Raw genomic sequence first — 25466 nt, 5'->3', positions numbered from 1 at the left:
CTCCGCTTACTGCCTGGCTCTTGTGTATGACCTCGGCTAGATCTGTGACCACGCTTGCTTCTACTCCTGACTGATATTCTGTGCATGATTCCTAGCTCTGGTTCCTGGCACCATCTCCTGTTCTGCTTTCCTGTCACAATCCACCTAAGTATCTGTAGTTCTGCCTGTCCTGCTGGTACCATGGCACAAGCAATACTTCACATGCCATCTGAAATGTCTTCCGCCCTGCTGACAGCGCTACAAGGTCAAGTCCATTCCAAGTGCCTCATCCACTCTGCTCATCAGGCTACTCCATAACAGGCAACCCATGCTTCTTTGGTCACAGCACTCCCTGTTTCCACTCTCAGGGGTGCTCTGCACTCACCCGCAAGGGAACCCTCTTGTCACACTTCGGCGTCCAACCAGGTGCATGACAAACACAGAAATGCAACCGCTCAGGGCTGTACACATGCTGTGGCCATGACAAAAATTAAATGGCCTATTGAATTTTGAGGGTTAAAAGGGAAGTACGGGAATAAAAAAACAAACAAACATACATACACACCTAGATGGCTTTAGCTTTGATCTGATGCTGCATCTGTTCCCCACTAGCTCTACACCATGAACTCATGCACATGAGCAATGGAAGACCACTGATCACTCAGTTCTCAGGTTCACTCCCTGTTCTGCCCCTCCATTCACTTGAATGCCGGACTGTGGAGGGAGTGGGAGCAGCATGCTGAAAGGTGGAGCCAGCCGCCGGTCAGGGATCTGGGTGAGTCCTGACATTACAGGGTCCCTCCAGAGTCTGCACCAGCTGAGTGAGGTCAGCTGACAGTGGACTTGACAAACAGGAAATGTATGGCCAAAAGAGCTTTGGTTCCATAGCGAGAAATCAGTTGAGGAGGGTATGTTGCCTTCTAACTGCCTGTCAAACACCCCCTGAAAAGTTATCCACCTTGAATTATTTTTAAGAGGGGTGGCAATAATAACTGCACATGTGATCAAGACCTTAATGCACACTTCTAGCTTTCAATGCTGTTTAATGGCCTAAATGAAAAAACGAATATACAAATTATATAGACTGTTGGTTGTCAGCATTAAGGGGTAAAATTATAAATAAGATATTATTAGTTTTTTTAACTTAGGCCTCTGCCCAGCAATGCGAGGCATCAAGTGCCACGGAGAGCTTTCACCAAAAGGCTAACAAGGTGAAAGGCCTCATCACATTTTACTCTGGAGTCTTGTGATTTGTTGTTCAACCCGACAACCCAATCGCATGCACACATAACACTTTTTCTTAACTCTCCTAGCTGCCTTCCTCCTGGCAGCAGCGTTTTTGCAGAAAAAACGCCTGATGCTTGTAAAAGTGTCTAATGGTTTTACAAGCGTCTAGACACATTTACAAGTGTGAAGTGATTGGCCATTAATTCATTTAATTGTCCAGAATGATAATTTATTCTGATCATTGAAATGAAATAACATTCAAGTGGTAAACCTAGCCTAGCGTTAACATGCATTTAGATGCATCTAGACCAGCAATGGGCAAACTACGGCCCGCGGGCCGTATACGGCCCGGCGGACCTTTTAATCCGGCCCATGGAGCTAGGCTCCTCTCACAGTCCACCCTGAAGACCGGTGTAGCATGAAAATCTGTCTCCTATGAGGATCTGTCCCCCTCGACGTATCTGCGCATGTGCCAGAGATCGCCGATCGGCTGCTAATGCCTGAAACTGGCACATGCGCAGATACGTCGAGGGGGACAGATCCTCATAGGAGACAGATTTTCATGCTACACCGGAACGGCGCGGGAACACGGCGAGAGGAACGCGCGGAGCAAAGGTAAGTGAATTGACACAGGGGGGACTTAATATGGGGACTGAATTACTATAGGGGGGATGAATTACTATATGGGGGATGAATTACTATGGGAGATGAATTACTATATGGGGGATGAATTACTATAGGGGGGATGAATTACTATATGGGGGATGAATTACTATATGGGGGATGAATTACTATAGGGGGGATGAATTACTATAGGGGGATGAATTACTATATGGGGGATGAATTACTGTGGAGGATGAATTACTATGGGGGATGAATTACTATATGGGGGATGAATTACTGTGGGGGATGAATTACAATATGGGGGATGAATTACTATATGGGGGATTAATTACTATGCTTACTATGGGGGAATATTACTATACTTACTATGGATGACACATACACATCATTCATCTACTCTTGGTCCGGCCCCTGGGTCCAATATATGAACCCATTGCGGCCCTCAAGTCAAAAAGTTTGCCCACCCCTGATCTAGACTCATTTAAATGCATTTAAGTGCGTCAAGCATTTTTTTTATTTTTTTGTCAAAACACTGCTGCTCCTGGACACACTAGCAGTGGGGTTTTTCCTGCCTCTAAACTCTCCTGCCACTAAAAGCTGCTAAAAAGCTATGAGGTTGATTTACTAAAGGCAAATAGACTGTGCACTTCGCAAAGTGCAGTCGCTCCAGAGCTTAGTAAATGCGGTAAAGCTTCACTTTGCACAGAATACCCAATCATAAGCATGGAAAATAAAAAAAAAGCATTTTTGCTTGCACATGATTGGATGATGGAAGTCAGCAGAGCTTTCTGTTCATTTACGAACATTTGGAACAACTGCAAAGTGCACAGTCTATTTGCCTTTAGCAAATCAACCCCTATATGTGCATGGACACATAGGTGTCCGTTTATGACACACAGAATAGCTGAGATTCAGAGGATCACAGCTATTCTCTGGTCATTCACAGTTTATGACACCCAGGAGAATATGTTCAGCCCTTCTCTGGAGATCTGTGTTCTCCCTCCAGATTCTCCAGCCCAGAGCTGGAGAACCGGAGGGACCGAAAACTAAGCAGAGATAGTTTACCTCTGCTTAGGAAACTGATCTTTTACTGCAATCTCGCGAGATTATAGTAAAATCAACCGTTTTCCAGAGTTTGTAGACCGTTCTCCAGCGTTTGGAGATCATTCTCCCTTCGTTCGGAGAACTGCTTCATAAACTGCATTCACAGGAGAACTGTGTTCTCCGAGAATGCCGGAGAACTGAGCAGCGATCTATTACCGCTGGTTCATAAACGGACACCATAGTCTAACATGGAGGAGTGTTTGGAAAGAGGAAAAAAAAAAATCGCCTGACTCCCCTAAAAGTGTCAGTAAAAAGATCCTGTGTGCATGAGGCCTAAGGCCCCTTTCACACTTGCGGACCGTTTATTTCATCAGTTCAGTCACCTTTTTTCAAATAAAAAAAACGCATCAGTTTACATTAGTTTACATCAGTTTTACATCAGTTTTTTTTACATCCATTAGCAATGCAAAAACATATTGTTTGTCCATTTACATCTGTTTTTCGTCTGTCCTGTTTTTTTCTCAGAATAAACATACGGCTTTGATCCGTTTCAATAAACAGATGTTGATGGATGTGGATGTAAATGGATGATCATTCATTTACATCGGTTTTTCCATAAAGATGCATTGATGTCTGTTTTTCATCCATCAATGGATGGATGAAAAAACGCACAGTCCACAAGTGTGAAAGGGGCCTAAATCTTGCCAGAAAGCAAAAAAGCTCACACAGTCAGCCTATGTTGTTTATATAAGTTATGGAGGCTTTGTTCACATGGGCTTCAGTTTGTTTAGGATCTGTGTGGACAAAAACATCTTACAAAGCATTTGTAAGGTTTTCAACAAGCTCATGTAGATTTGTTGGAGCTTTTAGGCATAGCACCAGCAGTTCAGTTACAATACAATGCAATACAGGTGAGCAAGGAAGGCCCTGCTTATTAGAGCTTACAATCTAAATAGCATTTCAAGCAAAACCTTTCTGACTGTGAGATTGTTGTGCTATATTGCAGGCAGAGAGTACTACCCAGTGGAAATAACTGGTTGGCAAACTGATACATTACAGCAAAGAGAGTTTGCTGTAATGTATCAGAGAGATTTATGCAGCTCTGTGCCTGAGCACTGCAAATACATTAGTATGGCTGGATGAATTATTACATCATTTTCATCATCATGGTACTGAAAGACCAGGGTCAGATGTACACTACTCCAGTTGTTTGTGGTTTGTTACCACATGCACACAACCTGTATTGTGATAGAGGCAGTCAATTCAGTTTGAATGGGCTTCCCACACACCGCAACACATGGTTAACATGCACTTGCAGATTTTTTTCGCACTGCAGTGCACCATAACATAAAGATAGTTCCCATATGTGCACTGTGATGTGCTGAAACGTAGATGTGTGACTGTGAACTGCCTAGGTTCGTTGGGGGTGCCAATCAGAATGAAAGGTAATGCAGCGCATTATGAAACATGCATTACCACAACACACAGGTCTGAACTAGGTATGAAAGTAAGACATGCCACTATATTTTATTAGTAAACTGCAGAAAACCACTCATAGATTTCCTTTTTAAATGGTGAGAAACCTGAGTTCCATGTCTTCCAGTACAAGGGGCTGAGACCAGGGGCATATGTACCACAAGGCGAACAAGGCACTTGCCTAGGGCGGCATTTTTCAGGGGGACAGCACATCCCCCCAGAAAAAGGGATGGAAGAAGGGGCACGCACACCATGGGAACCAGGTGGGATCCAAGAGAGGCTGCGGGCTGCTTCATGGTGTATGTAGAGCCTGATTCTCGTTCCCGGGGATATCCGGAGCTGTGAAGATAGGTGTCTTTCTCTCTACTGGACCGGGGGGGGGGGGTAGTCAAAGGTTCTCCCAGGTGGGGGGCAGGGGTGTTGTTGGTCAATGTCAGGTTCTCTCTACGCGGGAGGGGGAAGGGGTGGGGGAGTTGGTTCTATCTGTGGGGCAGAGCAGATGATTTTTGTGTTGCGTAGGGCAGCACATAAACCTAAATACACCACTGGCTGAGGCCCATTGGAGGACCTCTACATTTACAGTGAATGAATGTCTGATTTATATATTTATGTGGAAATGGTGCTGCAATGAGCAATCAACATGAGTATTGGCCTATTGTTACATGGGGGGAAAGAAAAACTACTGACATATTTGTGATTTTGTGATGTTAGGGATCTGAATGTGGTGCATGTTTACACACCTGCGTGAATGTCTCCATTGAAAACAATGCAACTTGCTGCGTTTAGATCTGTAAATAAAAACCTACTGTAAATGTTTTTCAGCTATGAAAATGAGACCTTACATGTACAAAAACAAATGCAGTTATGTGTTCATACTGCATTTTCACCATGGAAAACCTATACTGCATGTTTTTTCCTTGCTTGCCCTCCGGAAGATTTACCTCTCTTCATGACCAGGCCATTTTTTGCTATACGGCACTGTGCTACTTTAGCTGACAGTTGCATGGTCATGCAACACTGTGCACAAATTTAATTTATATCATTTTTTTCTACACAAGTAGGGCTTTCTTTTGGTGGTATTTAATGACCTCTGGGTTTTTAATTGTTTGTGTTATAAAAGAAAGAAGACAGAAAATTAATAAAAAACAAAACAATATTTTTTACTTTTTTCTATAAAAATACAGCCAGTAAAAAAATTAAAAACATAAAATTTCTTGATAAATTTAGGCCATAATGTATTATGCTACATGTATTTGTTTAAAAAAATTTCAATAAGTGTATATTAATTGGTTTGCATGAAAATTATAGCATCTACAAACAATGGTATAGATATTAGATTTTTTTTTCTATACTAGTAATGGCGGTGATCAGCAACTTATAGCAGGACTGTGATAATACAGCAGGCATTCTGACACTATCCAACACTGGGAGGGAAATGACTAACTGCCACTCACATCTCCAGTGACACTAACACAGTGATCAGTGCTAAGAAAAACCACTGTCACTGTACTGACACTGGGCAGGAAGGGTTTAACATCTGGGGTGAGCAAAGGGTTAACTGTGTACCAGTGAGCGATGTTACTATGTACTGTCTGGTGTCTTACTAGATGTGCTGGTTTTTATTCCCTGCTTTGCAAGGAGATAAAAACCAGCACAGCTGTGTCAGCTGTGTCAGCTCCGCTGACATACACAGATCTTTCTTCTGTCACTCGCACCAACAATCGCTGGGTCCCGACCATAAACTGCTGGGTGGGACCCAGCGATTGACATGTAAGGGAGCCAATGAGAGTGTGGGTAGGCGGGTGCATGTGCTCCCTACCTAAAAAGAGCAAAATAACGTGTATATATACGTAACACTGCACAGAGCGGCCGCCTTGTGGCAGTAAAGCTACACGGGCCGGGAAGTGGTTTTTAATGAATGAACAAAAAAAAAGTGTTTGTGTAAAATGCACAAGTACATAAAAAGCATGAATCATAAGTATCCATTACTGTAACTGTGCAAGCTTGAACAAACCCTCATCTGGTATCTGACCACCTTCATGAAAAACAGAAGTAGGAATCTATTTTACTTGGATTACCCCCAAGCCATTTTCTGTTTTGAACATTTAGGAGCTTTTCATTAGAATCCCTTTACAAAGTCAGAGCTGGCAAAAAAAACCCCTCCTCCTCCCTCTATAGCCTCCACATTGCCATGTCATCTTAAAATACACAGATTTCCCCCTGTTAGTATATTCAAAATGACTGGGGACAATTTTCCTGCACTGATTGATGTGCCCCATAGTGCACCACAACCCACAGCTTTTCCCTGCACATGCAGATAAAAGCTGCTTTCTTGTCTGGTGAAAAAATAGATTACGGTGAAATTGACAGTTTTTTGCTAAAGTTAATTGGAATGTGCTTAAATGTCCCCTACGTATTATGGTAGCTCTTTCCAACTATTCTAGATCTGTAACATGGCCCCTCACTAATATACACAAACAATCATAAAGAAATAAACAAAACCACCCTAAATACACCACAAGAAACACCACTCTTAAAAAAATAGATAGAGAGAGAGAAAGAGAAATAGAGAGAGGAGAGAAAAAGAAAGAAAGAGAAGAGAGAAAGAAAGACAATTAGAGAAAGAAGGAAGGAAAGAAAAGAAAGGAGGAGAGAGAAGAACCCTTCCAGAGCTTGCTGGGAGTAATTTCTGCTTCTCAGATAAGTAACCACTGACACCATTGTCTTTTTAGCTATCTGTAAATTTGGATTCTTTCCCATGACCACCAATGTAAAGAGCTTTCTCCCCATTGACCATCACACTAAAGTACTATGAGATTTAGATATTGCAATTACTAGTAGGGGTTCCCTAAGCCCAGAGAGCTAGTTCAAAGGTTCCTCCATGCATAAAAGGTTGAGGAAGGCTGATTGATTTATATATATATATATATATATATATATATCTATCTTTATTTATTTATTTATTTTGTGGCCAAATGTTGCCAATAGCAAACTTGGTAGTTGCACATCAAAATCAGTTTTGCCAAAATCCCTCAGGCTCCTCCCTTTTTGGCTCTTTTACTTTTCACTGCTCTCCTTATTTTCTAGCAATTAAACTTTGGTTTAATAAAAAAAAAAAAATCAGTGCAAATAGAAAAAAACCCAAAGATCACTTCTAGCAAGGAGTGAAGAGGTGAAGGAAGGCTGACCTATATTTTTTATTAATCAGAAGTCACTTCTTTTACTAGCTGTACCATATTATATTACAAAATATAATGCAATGCAACTGCAGAGACTAACTTTAAAAAAAAAAATCATTTATATATTTTTTGTTTTTTTAACATTTAAAAAAAAACACAAAAAATGACTCCACTTCTGGCAAAGAAAGATTTACAAACTGTTAGGAAAAAGGAGACCACCTTATGATAAAGTTTGTGTTCCTAAAGTGACAAATATATACATATGAATCGGTTTATGAACGCCAAATTCCTTCCACCACCAACGTATTTAAATGAGGGGGATGGGGAGAGGGTGCAGGACCACAGAGAGCCCACGGAGGGACCACACTGCTCAGGACTGGACGGACCTGAACACAGCGAAGATCGATCAATATTCGGGATGTCGGGCGGCTCCTACATACAATCCGGGACTATAAAACAGTCTTTTATTTATTGGACATAGAAATAGTTTATTTTATTTTCTAGATCGATTCATACACAAGAAGACTAAAAGAAAAGGTATGTACAGCCCGTCCCCCGGTTCCATGATGTTTGATGCAGGGAGATAATGCTGCATGAATCAGAACCTGGAAAACAACGAAATTACCGGGAAATCATTTTAAAATGACTGCGGTTTTTAATCTTTTGAATTCGTTGGCTAAAAGTCGTTTTCTTTCTGTATTAAAACGAATTTTGTGTGTTTGATAAGAGAAGGTTATTCGGGTAAACGGATATCTAATCGCAATGACGACATGAAATAATTAGATCCGTCGGTCCTGTATACGGACACCAGGAGGGATTCTACCGATATTTATATATTAATTTAAAAAGAAAAGATAATTGTTGAAAGTATTTCGTTAGAAAAAAAAGTTATTAAATAGTAAACACAGGAAAATTAAGCCACAAACGGAATCCCCGAACCATTTTAATTAACGCCGATCTCGCGCCTACTCAGCGCCTATTATTTAACGACTTTTTTCGCCAATATTCCGTTAAAAACGAAAATTAAAATCGTATTTATTTGCAAACTTTTGAAGAACTTTGAATTAATGCAGACAATTAAATGCGCTAAAATGCTTGTATAAAATATTTAACACATCAAACTTTTTTTTTTTACCGTAATGATTATTATAAATGTATAAAATGTTAGAATTTAGCAGGGCTTTTCTGGACAAGTCATCTGTTTTCCCAGCGAGACCCGGAGGAGAGGACACTGAGGGCTCTCCATTGTTTCCTTTCATTTGCATAATATTTCTTTCTTAACATTGGCCATCACTTCCCATCCCCCTCCACAGCCCACTCACAAGGGGCAGCGCAGTCCTCCTGGCGGTCCGCTCTCTAGTAAAGGCTCCTTTCATTCAGAGAGCTGCAGCCTGGAGGAGTGAGGACGACATGCCCAGCGCCCACCTGCCACGACTCGGAATGGTAAGACCCCCGCATCATCCCACTGAGATAGAGACCCTGCCAACTGCTGCCTATAGTGTGCCTGCTCATCTATTGCAATACAGGGAGCTCTGAGCATTAGCGGGACCCTTCTGATATATACCAGAGAAATTAATACACACATCCCAGGGTACATTACAGAGATTTCCATGCTGACACCATGACTTTCCTCACTGTCATTAGCGCAAGGGAAAATGTGACAACTCACAAAGTCTGCAATATCGCATTTGTCCACATGGCGGCGCACGGATGAAAAATAATACAGAACGATAAAGAGGTATCTGCTAGACAGGCCCTGGGGTCCGTACCGCACGATGTGATAAATCCAGTGTGAGAAGTGCAGCAAGCCCACTGCACTCTACAACTGTCCTATGGTGCTGGCAAGGATCTCTGGTATTCACGTGACCGCGTTGGGAAGACCTGATCATATATATCATTATTGGGGAGATCTCATCATATATGTAATATAAGTAATTGTTGGAGAGATCTGATCTTATATGTGATTATTGGGGAGATCTGATCTTATATGTGATTATTGGGGAGATCTGATCTTATATGTAATATAAGTTACTGTTGGGAAGATCTGACCAATATATGTAATATGAGTGATTATTGGGAAGATCTGAACCTATATATAAGTGATTATTGGGAAGATCTGATCTTATATAAAAGTGATTATTGGGAAGACCTGATCCTATATATAAGTGATTATTTGGAAGATCTGATCCTATATATGTGATTATTGGGGAGATCTGATCCTATATATGTGATTATTGGGGAGATCTGATCCTATATATGTGATTATTGGGGAGATCTGATCTTATATGTGATTATTAGGGAGATCTGATCTTATATGTAATATAAGTCACTGTTGGGAAGATCTGACCAATATATGTAATATGAGGGATTATTGGAAAGATCTGAACCTATATATAAGTGATTATTGGGAAGATCTGATCTTATATATAAGTGATTATTGGGGAGATCTGATCCTATATATAAGTGATTATTTGGAAGATCTGATCCTATATATGTGATTATTGGGGAGATCTGATCTTATATATAATATAAGTCACTGTGGGGAAGATCTGACCAATATATGTAATATGAGGGATTATTGGGAAGATCTGATCTTATATATAAGTGATTATTGGGGAGATCTGATCCTATATATAAGTGATTATTGGGAAGATCTGATCCTATATATAAGTAATTATTTGGAAGGTCTGATCCAATATATGTGATTATTGAGAAGATCTAATCTTATTTATAAGTGATTAAATGGAAGATCTTATATATAAGTGATTATTGGGGAGATCTAATCCTATATATAAGTGATTATTGGAGAGATCTGATCCTATATATAAGTGATTATTGGGAAGATCTGATCTTATATATAAGTGATTATTTGGAAGATCTGATCTTATATATAGGATCAGATCTTCTTAATAATCACTTATATATAGGATCAGATCTCCCCAATAATCACTTATATATAAGATCAGATCTTCCAAATAATCACATATATAGGATCAGATCTTCCCAATAATCACTTAAATATAGGATCAGATCTTCCCAATAATCACTTATATATAAGATCAGATCTTCCTAATAATCACTTATATATAAGACCAGATCTTCCCAATAATCACTTATATATAAGATCAGATCTTCCTAATAATCACTTATATATAAGACCAGATCTTCCCAATAATCACTTATATATAGGATCAGATCTTCCCAATAATCACTTATATATAGGATCAGATCTTCCCAATAATCACTTATATATAGGATCAGATCTTCCAGATAATCACATATATAAGATCAGATCTTCCAAATAATCACTTACATATAAGATCAGATCTTCCTAATAATCACTTATATATAAATGAATATTGGGGAGATCTGATCTTATATATGTGATTATTTGGAAGATCTGATCCTATATATAAGTGATTATTAGGAAGATCTGATCTTATAGATAAGTGATTATTGGGAAGATCTGATCTTATATATACACACACGTAATATATAATATATTATTAAATGATCAGGTCATATATGTAGCATAAGGGATTGTGTTGGGAAGATCTGATCATATATACAATATAAAGGCTAATGTTGAGACCTTCTCATCCATGCTATAAGATGACTGTGTTGGGGGTAATCTGACCATATATGCTAAAAGACTGTTGGGAAGATCTGAGCCATATATTCTGTATAAATGTCTGATCATTTATTATCTGATCATATATACCATATAAGTCCCTTTTGGGAAGATCTGGCAATAAAGGTTATAGAGACGACTTTTAGAAAGACCTGGTCCAAAGCTGGCCATACATTATACAATTCTCTTGTACAATTTCATTTAGATTGACCTTCAGCTAGCTAGTGCATGCAAGGGCCTGTTTGACTGGATACAAATTGAGTGTTGTTAAGGTTTGACCTCATATTATATGTTTTTGGTAAATCTAAAGGAAGATTTTACAAAATAATTGTATAATGTATGGCCAGCTTTAGTTACTGTTGGAAAGGTCTGGTCATATATGCTACATAAGAGTGACTGTGTTGGGAAGATCTGGTCATACATGCTATAAGTGGCTTTTGGGAAGATCACATAAGCTATCCGATTACAATGATGCCATATTTACATTAATTTAAAAAACCTAACGATTCATCATTTTATAGAAAACATTTGCTGCACATCAACCGGAACATTGTATGAAAAAAGTAACCAAACTTTTATGGGGTGGTTTTTAATGGCATATATATATATATATATATATATATATATATATATATATATATATATATATATATATATATATATAAAACCCGCCTGCGATTTGACATGATGTCATTTTGGTGGGCATCTTGTTTCCATTTTGTGTGGAGCCAGAAGCAGGTTACCATTGTATCTGGGTGGAGGTAGTTCGCAGCTGTCCAGAAATACACAGACCGACCTACAGATCACTGCAGGGAATCCATGGCATTACCTGGGGAAACCCAATAGAAAGGCCCCCGTTGTTTTACACTATTTTCAGGCTTGTGGGTCTATTAATGTACTATTTCTATGGCGCTGGATTCATCGATACATATTTTACAATGATGGGACTTGTCACACATACTCGATTCACAAAGCTTTACACAAGGATAAGGTTGGTAATTTAGCCACGTGACTGCGTTTAATCCCATTGGCTGAAAAATAACTGTCACTTCAAGTTTATGTATAAGTATCCTAATCCTATTGTGTTAGATTTGTGAAGTGAGCGTATTGGATGAAAACCTAAATACGTGATTATTGTCCTAAATGAGAGCATCTAATCCTTTATATAGACAAAACTCTCCAGAATGTGTGGAACTACAGATCCCTGCATGCCCTGCAGTATTTTTGCTTATATGGTCACATTTAGACTTGTAGTCCCATAATGATGGGATGTAAAGCTGCTTTTATTCTGGCAGCTCTGCAGATGACACTTTAGATTGCTAGCTCTAGCTCAAAGAAATTCTTGCTATTGGGCCGGGCCATATATGCATTGTGCCATGATGTTTATTGTATTACTGACGTGACATTTCTTTGTAATGAGGAGTCTACATTGTGTCATTTATTTTTGTTATACTGGACCTCCATTGTACCTTTGTGTTATGATGGATGTGCATTGTGCTACTGTGTTTTATATGATGACGGTTGTGCCATGCATTATTTTTTCTCATGGACCTGCATTGTGCACTTTATTTGTGTTCTGATGGACCTGCATTGTGCACTTTATTTGTGTTCTGATGGACCTGCATTGTGCAATGTATTTATTATGATGCTAGTGCATCCAACATGTATTTGCTTCGATGGACATACATTATGCAATTTATTTTTGTTATAATGATTGTGTATTGTAAGATGTGTTTGTTCTGATGGACCTACATTGTGTAGTTTATATTTGTGCTGATGCACCTTCATGGTACCATTTATTATGATTGACCTGCATTGTCCCTGTATTTATTATTGATGGTCCTGCATTGTGCCCTGTGTTTATTATTGATGGTCCTGCATCGGTTCTGGTGTTTATTATTGATGGTCCTGCATCGTCCCCTGCATATATTATTGATGGTCCCTGCATCCTCCTCTGTATTTATTATTGATGGTCCTGCGTGGTGTTGTATTCATTATTGATGGTCCTGCATCGTCCCTGTATATATTATTGATGGTCCTGCATCGTCCCTGTATTTATTATTGATGGTCCTGCATAGTCCCCTGTATTTATTATTGATGGTCCTGCATCGTCCCTGTATATACTATTGATGGTCCTGCATCGTCCCCTGTCTTTACTATTGATGGTTCTGCATCGTCCCTGCATTTATTATTGATGGTCCTGCATCGTCCCTGTCTTTACTATTGATGGTCCTGCATCGTCCCTGTATTTATTATTGATGGTCCTGCATCGTCCATCTCTTTATTATTGATGGTCCTGCATCGTCCCTCTCTTTATTATTGATGGACATGCATGGTCCCCTGTATTTATTATTGATGGTCCTGCATCGTCCCTGTATTTATTATTGATGGTCCTGCATCGTCCTCTGTATTTATTATTGATGGTCCTGCATCGTCCATCTCCTTATTATTGATGGTCCTGCATCGTCCCTCTCTTTATTATTGATGGACCTGCATGGTCCCCTGTATTTATTATTGATGGTCCTGCATCGTCCCTGTATTTATTATTGATGGTCCTGCATCGTCCCTGTATTTATTATTGATGGTCCTGCATCGTCCCTCTCTTTACTATTGATGGTCCTGCATCGTCCCTGTCTTTACTATTGATGGTCCTGCATCGTCCTCTGTATTTATTATTGATGGTCCTGCATCGTCCCTGTATTTATTATTGATGGACCTGCATCGTCCTCTGTATTTATTATTGATGGTCCTGCATCGTCCCTGTATATACTATTGCTGGTCCCGCGTGGAGTTGTGTATACATTATTGCTGGTCCCTTGTGGAGTTGTGTATTTATGAATGCTGGTCCCGCGTGGATTTGTGTATACATTATTGCTGGTCCCGCGTGGATTTGTGTATACATTATTGCTGGTCCCGCGTGGAGTTGTGTATACATTATTGCTGGTCCCTCGTGGATTTGTGTATACATTATTGCTGGTCCCGCGTGGATTTGTGTATACATTATTGCTGGTCCCGCGTGGAGTTGTGTATACATTATTGCTGGTCCCGCGTGGAGTTGTGTATTTATGAATGCTGGTCCCGCGTGGTATTGTGCGTTCCCTGGTCGTGCATCCATGCGGCGTCCCCTGTACTGGGATGGCTCCAGCCTCCAGCCGTCCGGGATTCCGGCAGTGGTGATGAGCGGTTTTCTTCTTCCTCTCCTGCGGTCACAGATGAGTGGGTTGTAGAGTGGAGCCCGGCTCGGTGTAATATTCCGGAAACGTTCTATAAATGGAGGGAGGCGGGGCCGGGTGGGCCCGGATTCTGCCCTTATTAGGCTAGACCCGCCCGGACCGGAATCTAAGGCTCCGCTATGTGTGCACCGATGATCCGCCGATCCCCTCCGTCCCCGGGCCCTCTCTCTCCTCCTGCCGCCCTTGAGCCCCTATACTCCCCGATCGCTCCACCGCTGACAACGAGCCCCATTCATCGGCCCGGAGAGCGCTAAGCCACGCCCACCTCCCCATTCATACAGCGGCAAGCCCAATGCAAATCCCCGTGACGAGTCAGGGGGCGGGGCGCCCTTCCCTGTTCCTGTCCTTATTTGGTCCGTGACGTCACGGGCATTCAAAGCTCCAGAATAAATACTTACAGCGAACACTTTCCATTTACTGCCATTGATTACCAGCGCGGCTCGGGAGACTTGTTAATAAGAACGGGACCGGCTCCGGGACTAATGACATCCCCGCCGGGGCTCCGCACACCCGCTGTCCCCGCTCACTGACTGTACTCAAACCGGACTCTGTGTTCTCTATAGCAGTCACCGCAGTTCTCCCCTCCGTCCGCCAATCTGGGGCTGTTACTGGATGAGATGATGACTGCTAAAACTGTAGACAAAATCCCACTGCCGATCGGGGGCTTCGTTCATCAAATGCCGGAGGCAATGTACCCGGTGGATGAGTCCGCTCTGCCGACCTCGGTCACCATCTTCCCCAATGTGGACCTGGGAGGACCATTCGATCAAATGAGCGCTGGAGGTAAGAATACCCCCCAGTCCCCCCATAATAATACATGGAGGGCAGGCTGGACTTTGACACTTCTCTTATTACTGATCTGCAACTATCCTGACAGTCATTACATTGTACGGAGGACCGGCTGATGGTCCTTACATTGTACTGAGGACCGGCTGATGGTCCTTACATTGCATTGAGGACCGGCTGATGGTCTTTACATTGCATTGAGGACCGGCTGATGGTCCTTACATTGTACTGAGGACCGGCTGATGGTAATTGTAGAGGAACAAGTATCCGCTAATAGATTTGGAGTGTTGAGTTACCTCCTGGTGGCCAGCAGAGTGCTGGGGACATTCTGATGACAAGTGCAGAGTGCTGGAGGGATGCTGATGGGAGTGATGGAGGACATGATGATGATGGCCAGTGTACAGGGCCAAGTTACATGCTGATGATAGTGGAGTGCTGGGCTCATGCTAATGATCAGTGAAGAGTGCTAGGTGCATGCTGACAGGAGTGCTGGGGGTCATTCTGAAGTCCCGTAGAACAGTGATAGGGACATGCTGAGACCAATAGTGCCGGGTTACCTGATGATGATCTGTAGAGAGCTGGAAACAATTTAAAGGTTACAATATCATAGGGATGATCAGTGGAAAGTGTTTGGGATCTAGGGATGATCAGTGGAAAGTGTTGGGGACCTGCTGATGATCAATGGAAAGTGTTGGGGACATAGGGATGATTAGTGGAGAGTGATGGAGACCTAGAGATGAGCAGTGGAGAGTGTTGGGGACCTGCTGATGATCAGTGGAAAGTGTTGGGGACATAGGGATGATCAGTGGAAAGTGTTGGGGACATGCTGATGATCAATGGAAAGTGTTGGGGACATAGGGATGATTAGTGGAGAGTGATGGAGACATAGGGATGAGCAGTGGAGAGGGTTGGGGACCTGCTGATGATCAATGGAAAGTGTTGGGGACATAGGGATGATTAGTGGAGAGTGATGGAGACATAGAGATGAGCAGTGGAGAGTGTTGGGGACCTGCTGATGATCAGTGGAAAGTGTTGGGGACATAGGGATGATCAGTGGAAAGTGTTGGGGACATGCTGATGATCAATGGAAAGTGTTGGGGACATAGGGATGATTAGTGGAGAGTGATGGAGACATAGGGATGAGCAGTGGAGAGTGTTGGGGACCTGCTGATGATCAATGGAAAGTGTTGGGGACATAGGGATGATTAGTGGAGAGTGATGGAGACATAGAGATGAGCAGTGGAGAGTGTTGGGGACCTGCTGATGATCAGTGGAAAGTGTTGGGGACATAGGGATGATCAGTGGAAAGTGTTGGGGACATGCTGATGATCAATGGAAAGTGTTGAGGACATAGGGATGATCAGTGGAGAGTGATGGAGACATAGGCATGAGCAGTAGAGAGTGTTGGGGACCTGCTGATGATCAACTGAAAGTGTTGGGGACATAGGGATGATTAGTGGAAAGTGTTGGGGACATAGGGATGAGCAGTGGAGAGTGTTGGGGACATAGGGATGATCAGTGGAAAGTGTTGGGGACATAGGGATGATCAGTGGAAAGTGTTGGGGACCTGCTGATGATCAATGGAAAGTGTTGGGGACAGGGATGATCAATGGAAAGTGTTGGGGACAGGGATGATCAATGGAGAGTGTTGGGGACATAGGGATGAGCAGTATAGAGAACCGGGGACCTGCTGTTGATCAGTGGAAAGTGTTGGGGACATGCTGATGATCAGTGGCGTTGTGGAGACATACAGGAGGCGTATCTGTCAGTGTTGGTGGTGTAGCTGTCAGTGACACATGGGTTGCAGTGATCAGATCTGATTCGTCTGTCATAGTAAAGTTCACAGACTTCTCTAGTAATACACAGCACTATTATCTGGAAGAATTCTCGGTGTTCCATCGTGGTGTGCTTACTATAGATCTCTTCTTATAGATAGCAGTGTGTATGTATTTATTCATATGTGCAGATCTATAGATATCTATATATATATATACACACATACATACATACATACAAGTTATCTGTGTGTACCTATGTACATGTACTTATATATGTGTATATGTGTATGTTGCACAGAGAATTGTGGTCTGAATTCATCCCTATCAATGTCCCCCTGTCTGATTTGTAGATGGAATGATCAATGTGGACATGAACAGTGACAAGCGCTCCCTGGATCTGTCATACTCCAGCAGTTACCCCTCGGCCTCCCGGAACCAGACATTCACCTATATGGGCAAGTTCTCCATTGACCCTCAGTACCCCGGGGCCGGCTGGAATCCAGAGGGCTTCTTCAACATCGTCAGCACCGGCATCCTGGGAGTAACCCCGTCGTCGTCTGCCTCCACCACCTCCTCCAGCATCTCCTCCGTGTCCCCCAATAGTCTGAGCTGCAGTATGGCGCATGGGCAGGCCGATATGGAGCACATGTACTCGCCCCCGCCGTACTCCAGCTGCGCGGAGCTGCCGGTCTACCAGGACGGTTCGGCCTTCCTCAGCACCGGTACCGCCGGCTCCCTGCCTTACCCTCCCCCGTCCTATCCTTCCCCCAAGGCGGCCTCGGACGGCACCATCTTCAATATGATCCCCGACTACCCGACCCTCTTCCCCCCGCAGTGCCAGAGGGACCTGCACCCCATGACTGACCGCAAGCCCTTCCCCTGCCCCCTGGACTCCATCAGGGTCCCCCCTCCGCTCACTCCCCTCTCCACCATCCGGAACTTCACCCTGGGCGGTTCGTCCAGCGCAGAGGGATCACGGCTGCCCAGTGCCTACAGCCCCCAGAACCTGCCCCTGCGGCCCATCCTCAGACCCAGGAAATACCCCAACCGGCCCAGCAAGACTCCGGTGCATGAGAGGCCCTACCCGTGCCCCGCCGAGGGCTGCGACCGCCGCTTCTCCCGCTCCGACGAGCTAACCCGGCACATCCGCATCCACACCGGCCACAAGCCCTTCCAATGCCGCATCTGCATGAGGAACTTTAGTCGCAGTGACCACCTGACCACCCACATCCGCACCCACACCGGGGAGAAACCCTTCGCCTGCGACTACTGCGGCAGGAAGTTCGCGCGGAGCGACGAGCGCAAGCGACACACAAAGATCCACCTGCGACAGAAAGAGCGAAAGGGCGGAGCCGCGGCCACACCTGGCGGCACCGCGGGGCAGGAGCGCCCCCTCAGTCTCAGTCCCTGCTCCGCGGGCTCCAACAGTGCTCAGATGGGACTGTGTCCGAGCAGGACATCCTAAGACACACTGCAACGATACAAGGCAATGTCGCTGCCATCCCGGGGCCAGTGGCACTAGACTTTTCACAGGATTTGGGACTTAGAACTGGAAAAGGTATTGCTGGCTCAGGGACTGCCTTCAAGACTGTGTTACACTAGATGGGGCAGAGAAGGGGATGCTTGAATGTCGCTCAATGTGGGGGAGGGGTGGGGGAGTCAAGGTTTACATTGTGTTTGGAGAGTAGTTCTATGTTCATCTACAGAAGAGGTATCCCAACCGCAGCCCTCAACTACCCACCACCAGGTCAGGCTGTGGAAAGTTCCCTTAGATCTAATAGCCAGGCTATTGTTGGAAAGCACCTGTGCCAAATGAAGGAAATCCTGAAAACATGACCTGTTGAGGGGAGGAGGGGGGGTCTTAGGGACTGAGGATGGAGACCACTGATCTACAGTATTTGCTCTGTATGTTACAGCACTGATCCTAGAGCATAGATTGCCACTGGGCTACCTACTGCTCAAGAGTCAGACTAGCACTACAGCTGAGGAACTCTGTCCATGAAGGCTTGGCCTGCACACAGGGGGCACTTTAATAAAGGCAGATAGGCTGCTCACTGTGCTAGGGAATTTTCCCTTAGCTTGGCGAGTTTGGTGCAATGTGATTTTGCAAAGAATAACCAATTCTGTGCAAGGATAAAATTATATATATTATACTATTAATAAATATATTTTTTATTTTTATTTTTTTTCTTGCACATAATTGAATGATGGAAGGCACTATAGCTTCACCTCATTCACCAAGCTAAGGGAAAGCTCCCTTGCAAAGCAAACAGCCCATGTGCCTTTAGTAAATCAACCCTAAAACAGTACTATTTAAAGACATTAATCTGCATACATTTTTACTTTGTTACAGATAATAGGCTGAAGTCCCAAAGCCTTTACACAAGGATCTTTATTTTAGCCTGTAATTTGAAGTTATCATTGGATTCAATGGCAATGACGTATTTGGAAAACGATTCTTTATCCTTGTGTGTTAGCCTTGTGAACTAAGCCTTTGGTGTCGATTTAATAAAGGAGAAGAACATTAACTTTGCTGGGGAATTTTCACTTCACTTACTGAATTAGGTGATGCTGTGCTGATTATAGTCATCCAATCACGGACATGCATTTTTTTGGTTTTATTTCCCATGCACATGATTCAAAATTCCTTTCAGTGTGATTTTTCAGCGTATCCACTAAGCTAACAGAAAATCTCTTGCAGAGTGAACATGTTCTACTCCTTTAGTAAGTCAGCCCCTGTATGTATGGTATGCAGTGAAGACAGGCTTCCTTTGAGCCATGGTGTGTTACTTATTTTTTACTCGAAGGGCTTATATTATCAGCACGGTTTAAAGAGTAGTTGTCTGCCGCCCACAGGCCTGCAGTGCTCCGGCTGGCTGCAATGGGTTACAGTACAGCACTTTTCACTATGCTTTTATCCAAGCATCGAAGAGCTGAATGGATTCATGCTAGGTAAACTTTGTTTTCTTTGCTACTAACTGTATCTAATCTCCAGTGTGATTTTTTTAAATGTTTGTTTTGTTTTAAATTCCTGGCAATGTTCAGGAGAAGAGTTCCATGGTAACTTTGAAAGGTGTTTCCCATTGTCGAGATGCCAGAAGTAGCCATAACTCATGCACTTTATCCTTGTCATGACTGCCAGGAGCAGGCGGTGTGATATGAAGGGGTACATTAGAATCTCCCAACCTCATTTATTTTTCTCTATGACAACAATCTGTCTTTTAACCGGTACAGTATGACTCAAGCTGGCCATACATGCTCAGTGTTGGTTTAGTTCTAGTTAAACAATCCTTATTCCCAAAAATACAGTTCACAGCATATTCTAACTGACCAAAGGCAGTACAAAAAAGCAGCAAGCAGAAACCAGATTTCCCTTTCCTGGGGTCCAAGAGGTGAAAAATGAAATCTGATTGGTTGCAATGAGTTGCTACTCTTTGCTCTCTACTCTCTGTAAGAGTACTCATGGACTGTAGAAAAGGTACTAGGTACTGAACTGTCCAAGAGCAGTAAGGAAGATGTCTAATTTTTAACTCCTGCTTTGCTGCCCTAGAATGACATCTTTATCTGGGAACTCCTGGCTTGGATATTTCAGCAGTCAATTCAGCAGTTTACTCAAGTAAACCCATCAGCAAAGAAACATGGCAACGTTGAGCTGTATCTCTAAAAACATTAGGTGTTTGGATGTCATGCTGACTCTCTTCCTTCAAATATTCTAAATCTGTACTCTGGCAGATAAGGTTTGATTAGGACTTTCTCGGTCTACTTATGTTTGAGCCAAAGTATCAGGATTACAGCCAGTCAACTAGCATTTTCAGAAGTCATTCATATTAGGCACCCCCTGTCTTCCCATGACTTTATCTTTACATTATGAATATCTACTAGTAGGTATTCTTGTTCAACTGGACTTGTTCTATAATGCTGAAGACATTTCGTAGCTTATCCAAGCAGCTTCTTCAGTTCTAATGAGAATCAGCCCATCATTTACATCCACATAGGTAACCCCAACACCTTGATGACCATTACCATGGAAAGGCAGTGTTACAGTCTACAGAATACGTCCAGTTGAATGTGACTTAACGACTTCTACATAAACCTGGATAAGTGAGAACCTTCATAGGTACACAAGAATCTTTTCTAAATTGCCAGATGGTACCAACCAATATCTATTTAATCAGCAGTTGTCCAACTCACCCAATGATGTCTTGCAGGAAAATGACCTGGTGTCGTGGTTCTTCTCGCTCCATGGTCAGGTTGTCATAGCTGTAGGAAAATAGGACTCATGTCATTAATGCATCATGAGACATGCTGCTGAAATATCCAGTGTACGGGTTCTGATTTACCATATTTTCATATAACATGTCTAACATAATAAATATCTGATCAATAATTTGTTAGTGTATGGCCACTTTAATACAAGTGCAATGAAAGTGATGCCAAATGTTCTGGTACTTTTATGTGCTTTGCCAACTTTCATTCTGCGTGTTTAGTCCATGTTTACTTGCAAATAGTCATTTAGATTGTTTATGGCTGAACTGCACTGCTTTCACAGAGCTCCAACTCTTGAAAAAAAAAATGAATAAGGTACACTTTGTGATTTATGTTATGTAAAAAGGCAGAGAGGTTAATTTATTTAAAAGGGATGTAAATAATCCTGTATGTCAGTAAAGCATGCATTGTGGTACAACAGTGTTCTTGGTGCCTTCCTCGTGTAATGTAGACAAGTGTCCTCAATGTCTGCATGTATATGCCTTATCGAAGACAAATATGGTCCCATGCCACAGACGCAGAGCTGTATATTACTGCCAGTTAATATTGGGAATTTTCTAGAATCTATATTTTTGTACGCACTGTTTTGTGACTCAAAAGTGTTAACTTTGTAGTACGAATTTTAAAGAAAAAAAATAAATAAATTTAAAAAAAATGTGTACAGGTGTACAAAAGGATCTCATTGGGGCTGACTTGTGTACAAATAACTCAAGATTGAGGTAGTGTTAACTTTATTAAAAAATCAAAAACAAAAAACAGCCACTAACTGGAATTGTAAAGGTTTATTGTAATCATATTGTCTGTAAATAAAAAAACTTTGAAATATACAAATGTGTTGTCTTGGATTCACTTTTATGTCAATTTCTGCAGAATAAAGAGACAAATTAAAGCTGAACTTTGGGATAATCAAAGATTGCCAAAATACAAGAGACATACACTGTATGGGGGAGATTTCCTAAAACTGGAGCACTCAGAATTTTGTGCAATGGTGCATAGTAGCCAATCTGCTTGTTCAGTTAAGCTTTAACAATAAAATCTGGAAGCTGACTAGTTTCTTTGCACAGCTGCACCAGTTTCTGCACACTCCAGCTTTAGTAAATCTCCCCATATGTATCCTTATTGGAACCTTGATGTGATTTGTGCATTTCTTCCAGATCTGTTCAGTAATCCAGTGTGAAACCTTTCCGCTGTACAAGAGTTTCCTGTAGTAAAGACTGGTCACTGCTGCTCTCTTTCTCCTTGTGCAGGTTGAAAGGTCTGGTCCCTGCCCCCTCCTATAGTTTTCTGCATGCAGCCTGTAGTGAGTGGGCTTGCTACCCTCCCACAGCTCTGCTCAGGACAGTACAGCACAGTGATAATGTTTTGCTTCTTTAACAAGGTAATACCTGAGTTTGCAAAGGCATTCCATGCACATAAAGGGGTTGATTTTCTAAAGGCAAAATTTACTGTGCACTGCAAGTGCAGTTTCTCTAGATTTGAGGGGAAGCTCTTAAATGAGGAGAAGCTCTGCTGATTTCTATCATCCAATCATGTTTGCACAAATATACAGTTTTTTTTATATTCCTTGCATTTGATTGGGTATTCTTTACAAAGTGAAGCTTTACCTCATTTACTAAGCACTGCAGCAAGTGCACTTGCAGTGCACAGTATATCTTCCTTTAGTAAATCAACCCCAAAGTGTTTTTACACTCTGGCTATTAAGAGATATATTGAAATAAAATGGTGTGCTCAGAGTTCAGCTTTAAACTTGAGGAACTGCTGAACTGATGTCACGGTATAACTGGGTGCAGGAGGGGTCATACCAGAACAGCAACCTCAAAACTCAATAGAGGACATGATGGTATACAACAGATCCCAATAATGATAGACCCTACATGGAGGCTGTACTCATCAGTTTTTGAATAAATATCTCCAGTGTGCATACAAGTAGCCTTACCCCCCTATATATCATCATGCAATGCACAAGCTATAGTAACTGATAAAGAGGACCTGTGTACTACATTTTGGTACATAGTAGGAGCTGCCCACATCTGACTTGCAGTCACCATTTTTGTATTGGCTTACAGCAAGAGTATAGGTTCAGGGGCCATTTTTCTAATAGTATTAGACACCCAGTGATTTATGCCAATTAGTTTATATCAGTTTGTTCTCAGCTTACAACTGACATATTCAGCTAAAGTTTTTTTTTTTCAATTATAAGGCATCAATGTGTTTGCAAGAGTCTGTCACAGGTTGTAATAAAATGTTGGTTCCTAAAGACTCAATGTGGCAGCTGTAATGAAATATAGGTACAAACCTTTTTTGTCTGTACTGCTCAGGGCACCCCATAGTCTTGGGTACCCAACATGAAAGTCTTCACGTGCCGAAAAAGGCCAATACTGGCTGGCCCTTGTGACTACCTATGGACTCTTCACTGTGACGGGCAGCTGACATTCTCATTGGAAGTTGCTGAAGGAGGCAGGACAGCCCTAGACTTTCCCAGTAAAAGTCAAGATCTGCATACTGCAGCATGCTACGGTTTGAAGATGTGGGATGCTACTGAAGATTATGAAGGCTATGTGCAGGTAATCAGATAAATCCATAAACATTTTTTTTATAAACGCCAAGTAGCTAATCATATTGTATTGACTTTGTGAAGCATCCAACATATTTTACAGCCATGTAGAAATATCAAATTATTTCTACAAGAATGGTCTTTTTATGCATACCACCCAACTTAAGGTGACAAAGTGGGACATCTTTAAGCACAACAGTAGGAATATATCAAAACAATGTATTAATATATATAATCAGCTTCGATCGCTTATTATTTTATAACTTATTTTCAAGTGAACAAGCTGATGAGAAGCTGATTGGTTACTATGCACAGCTGATAAGGATGTAACAGTAGTTCCAGTTTTGATCAATTTCCATCAATGTACAGGTACCAAGAAAGAAGTAGGTTAACCCACAAAGGTTTTTATTCCCTTTACATAAAAAGGAATAATTACAATCACTTAGAGATCATTCACACCAGCCTGCATGCTAAACAATCCGTTTTAGTGTATTGGCTGGTGCCTGTTGTGCTGCTTGCATTTTTGCACGGCAAGATTTATGGGGTTTTTTTTTTTTACACTTTATTGAGATGACATACAATGACATTTCACTCAGTTCTATTCACTAGAGAGCTGTGTGGCAGTGACTGATGTAACTTCAGGTTAACTGCAATGCATTACAGAAAAATGAAGCACGTTTGTCGCACTGCAACCCATCCCAAGGCAGTGTTGTGGTGTGAACAGGGCACATAGAAAACAATTGTTTTTTATATGCCATGGCATTGAGCCTATGTTGAGAGTAATGCAGCCCAAGTGAACTTGTGTGAATTAACCCTTAGAGATTGGATGAAAGGTTCTGTGTATACAGCCATACATTAAATATTTAATCATACATTTGATAATGCCATCAGAGACTTGATGGATGCCGTTTGAAAGTGCCTAAACAGTTGCTTTCACTATTCAATTTTGCAATGAATAAAATTTCCCAAATGAAAACCAAAATTCACTGTTAGAATTCCAATTACTCAAGAAACATTTTCCAACCTGCTCCTTTGATTTTTTCTTTTTATTTTCATCACTACAGTTGAAAAGGAGTTATTATACAGTATTTATATAGCGCCAACAGTTTACGCAGCAATTTACATGAGGGCAGAAAGTACTAGTACAATATAATTTAATGCGGTAGGAATCCGAGGGCCCTGCTCATTAGAGCTTACAATCTAAGGAGGGAGGGTAAAGTCAATTTGACCACATTAAATATATTTTTTAACCAAAAAACATAAGTTGCGCTCTTCCTATTCCTCTTGCGCTTCTACCTAGTTTTGACAGGTACCTCCTCCCCACTTCTGCTGGAATTGCCTAGGAGATTACACTCGATGTTTGCCCCTTTGCAACCTTTTGGAACAGATCACAGGTCCCAGGCACCTGCGGGACTATTCACACAATGTAGCCGCTTGCGCGTGCACAGTGGAAAGCTGGCTGATTTCACAGCCAGCTTCCCACACTCAGCATCGTGGCACCTGGGACCCGAAGACCAGTAAAGAACAGGTCTAGGCAAGTACGGCACTGGATCCCCGGACAGGTAAGTGTCTTATTATGAAAGGTCAGTAGCTACAGTATTTGTAGCTGCTGAGTTAATCTTTTTAAACAGTTACTGGAGAACTGGTTTAAGACAAAAAAAAAAGGACAACAGAAGGGCTTGGTTCCAA

The 25466-nt window shown here is 42.0% G+C and overlaps 1 protein-coding gene across 2 annotated transcripts; it reads left to right on the top strand.

Moving 5' to 3' along the window:
• Positions 1–7927: 7927 nt before the first annotated feature.
• EGR2 (early growth response 2) lies at positions 7928–22054 on the top strand. Of its 2 annotated transcripts, none has more exons than XM_089683210.1 (2): positions 7928–8066; positions 17308–22054. In XM_089683210.1, the coding sequence occupies exon 2, from the start codon at positions 17313–17315 to the stop codon at positions 18420–18422; it is 1110 nt and encodes a 369-aa protein (XP_089539336.1). In that variant the 5' UTR covers positions 7928–8066; positions 17308–17312; the 3' UTR covers positions 18423–22054. The 2 variants fall into 2 exon arrangements, with proteins under 2 accessions (XP_089539336.1, XP_089539335.1); XM_089683209.1 differs by lacking the exon at positions 7928–8066 and adding an exon at positions 14807–15176.
• The last annotated feature ends 3412 nt before the right edge of the window (positions 22055–25466 follow it).

Source organism: Staurois parvus, unplaced genomic scaffold, assembly GCF_062004578.1.
Source record: "Staurois parvus isolate SC_StPar_1 unplaced genomic scaffold, SC_StPar_1.0 ptg000303l, whole genome shotgun sequence".
Classification (NCBI taxonomy): Eukaryota; Metazoa; Chordata; class Amphibia; order Anura; family Ranidae; genus Staurois; species Staurois parvus.
Note: the sequence above shows the minus strand (reverse complement) of the source record. Positions and strands in the feature narration are given on the sequence as shown.

Excerpts from the sequence above, each read along its gene's own strand:
- EGR2 (XM_089683209.1), top strand. The coding sequence starts at position 15,011 with ATGATGACTGCTAAAACTGTAGACAAAATCCCACTGCCGATCGGGGGC. Across the intron at positions 15,177-17,307 it reads CGATCAAATGAGCGCTGGAG|ATGGAATGATCAATGTGGAC; the intron begins GTAAGAATACCC and ends TCTGATTTGTAG.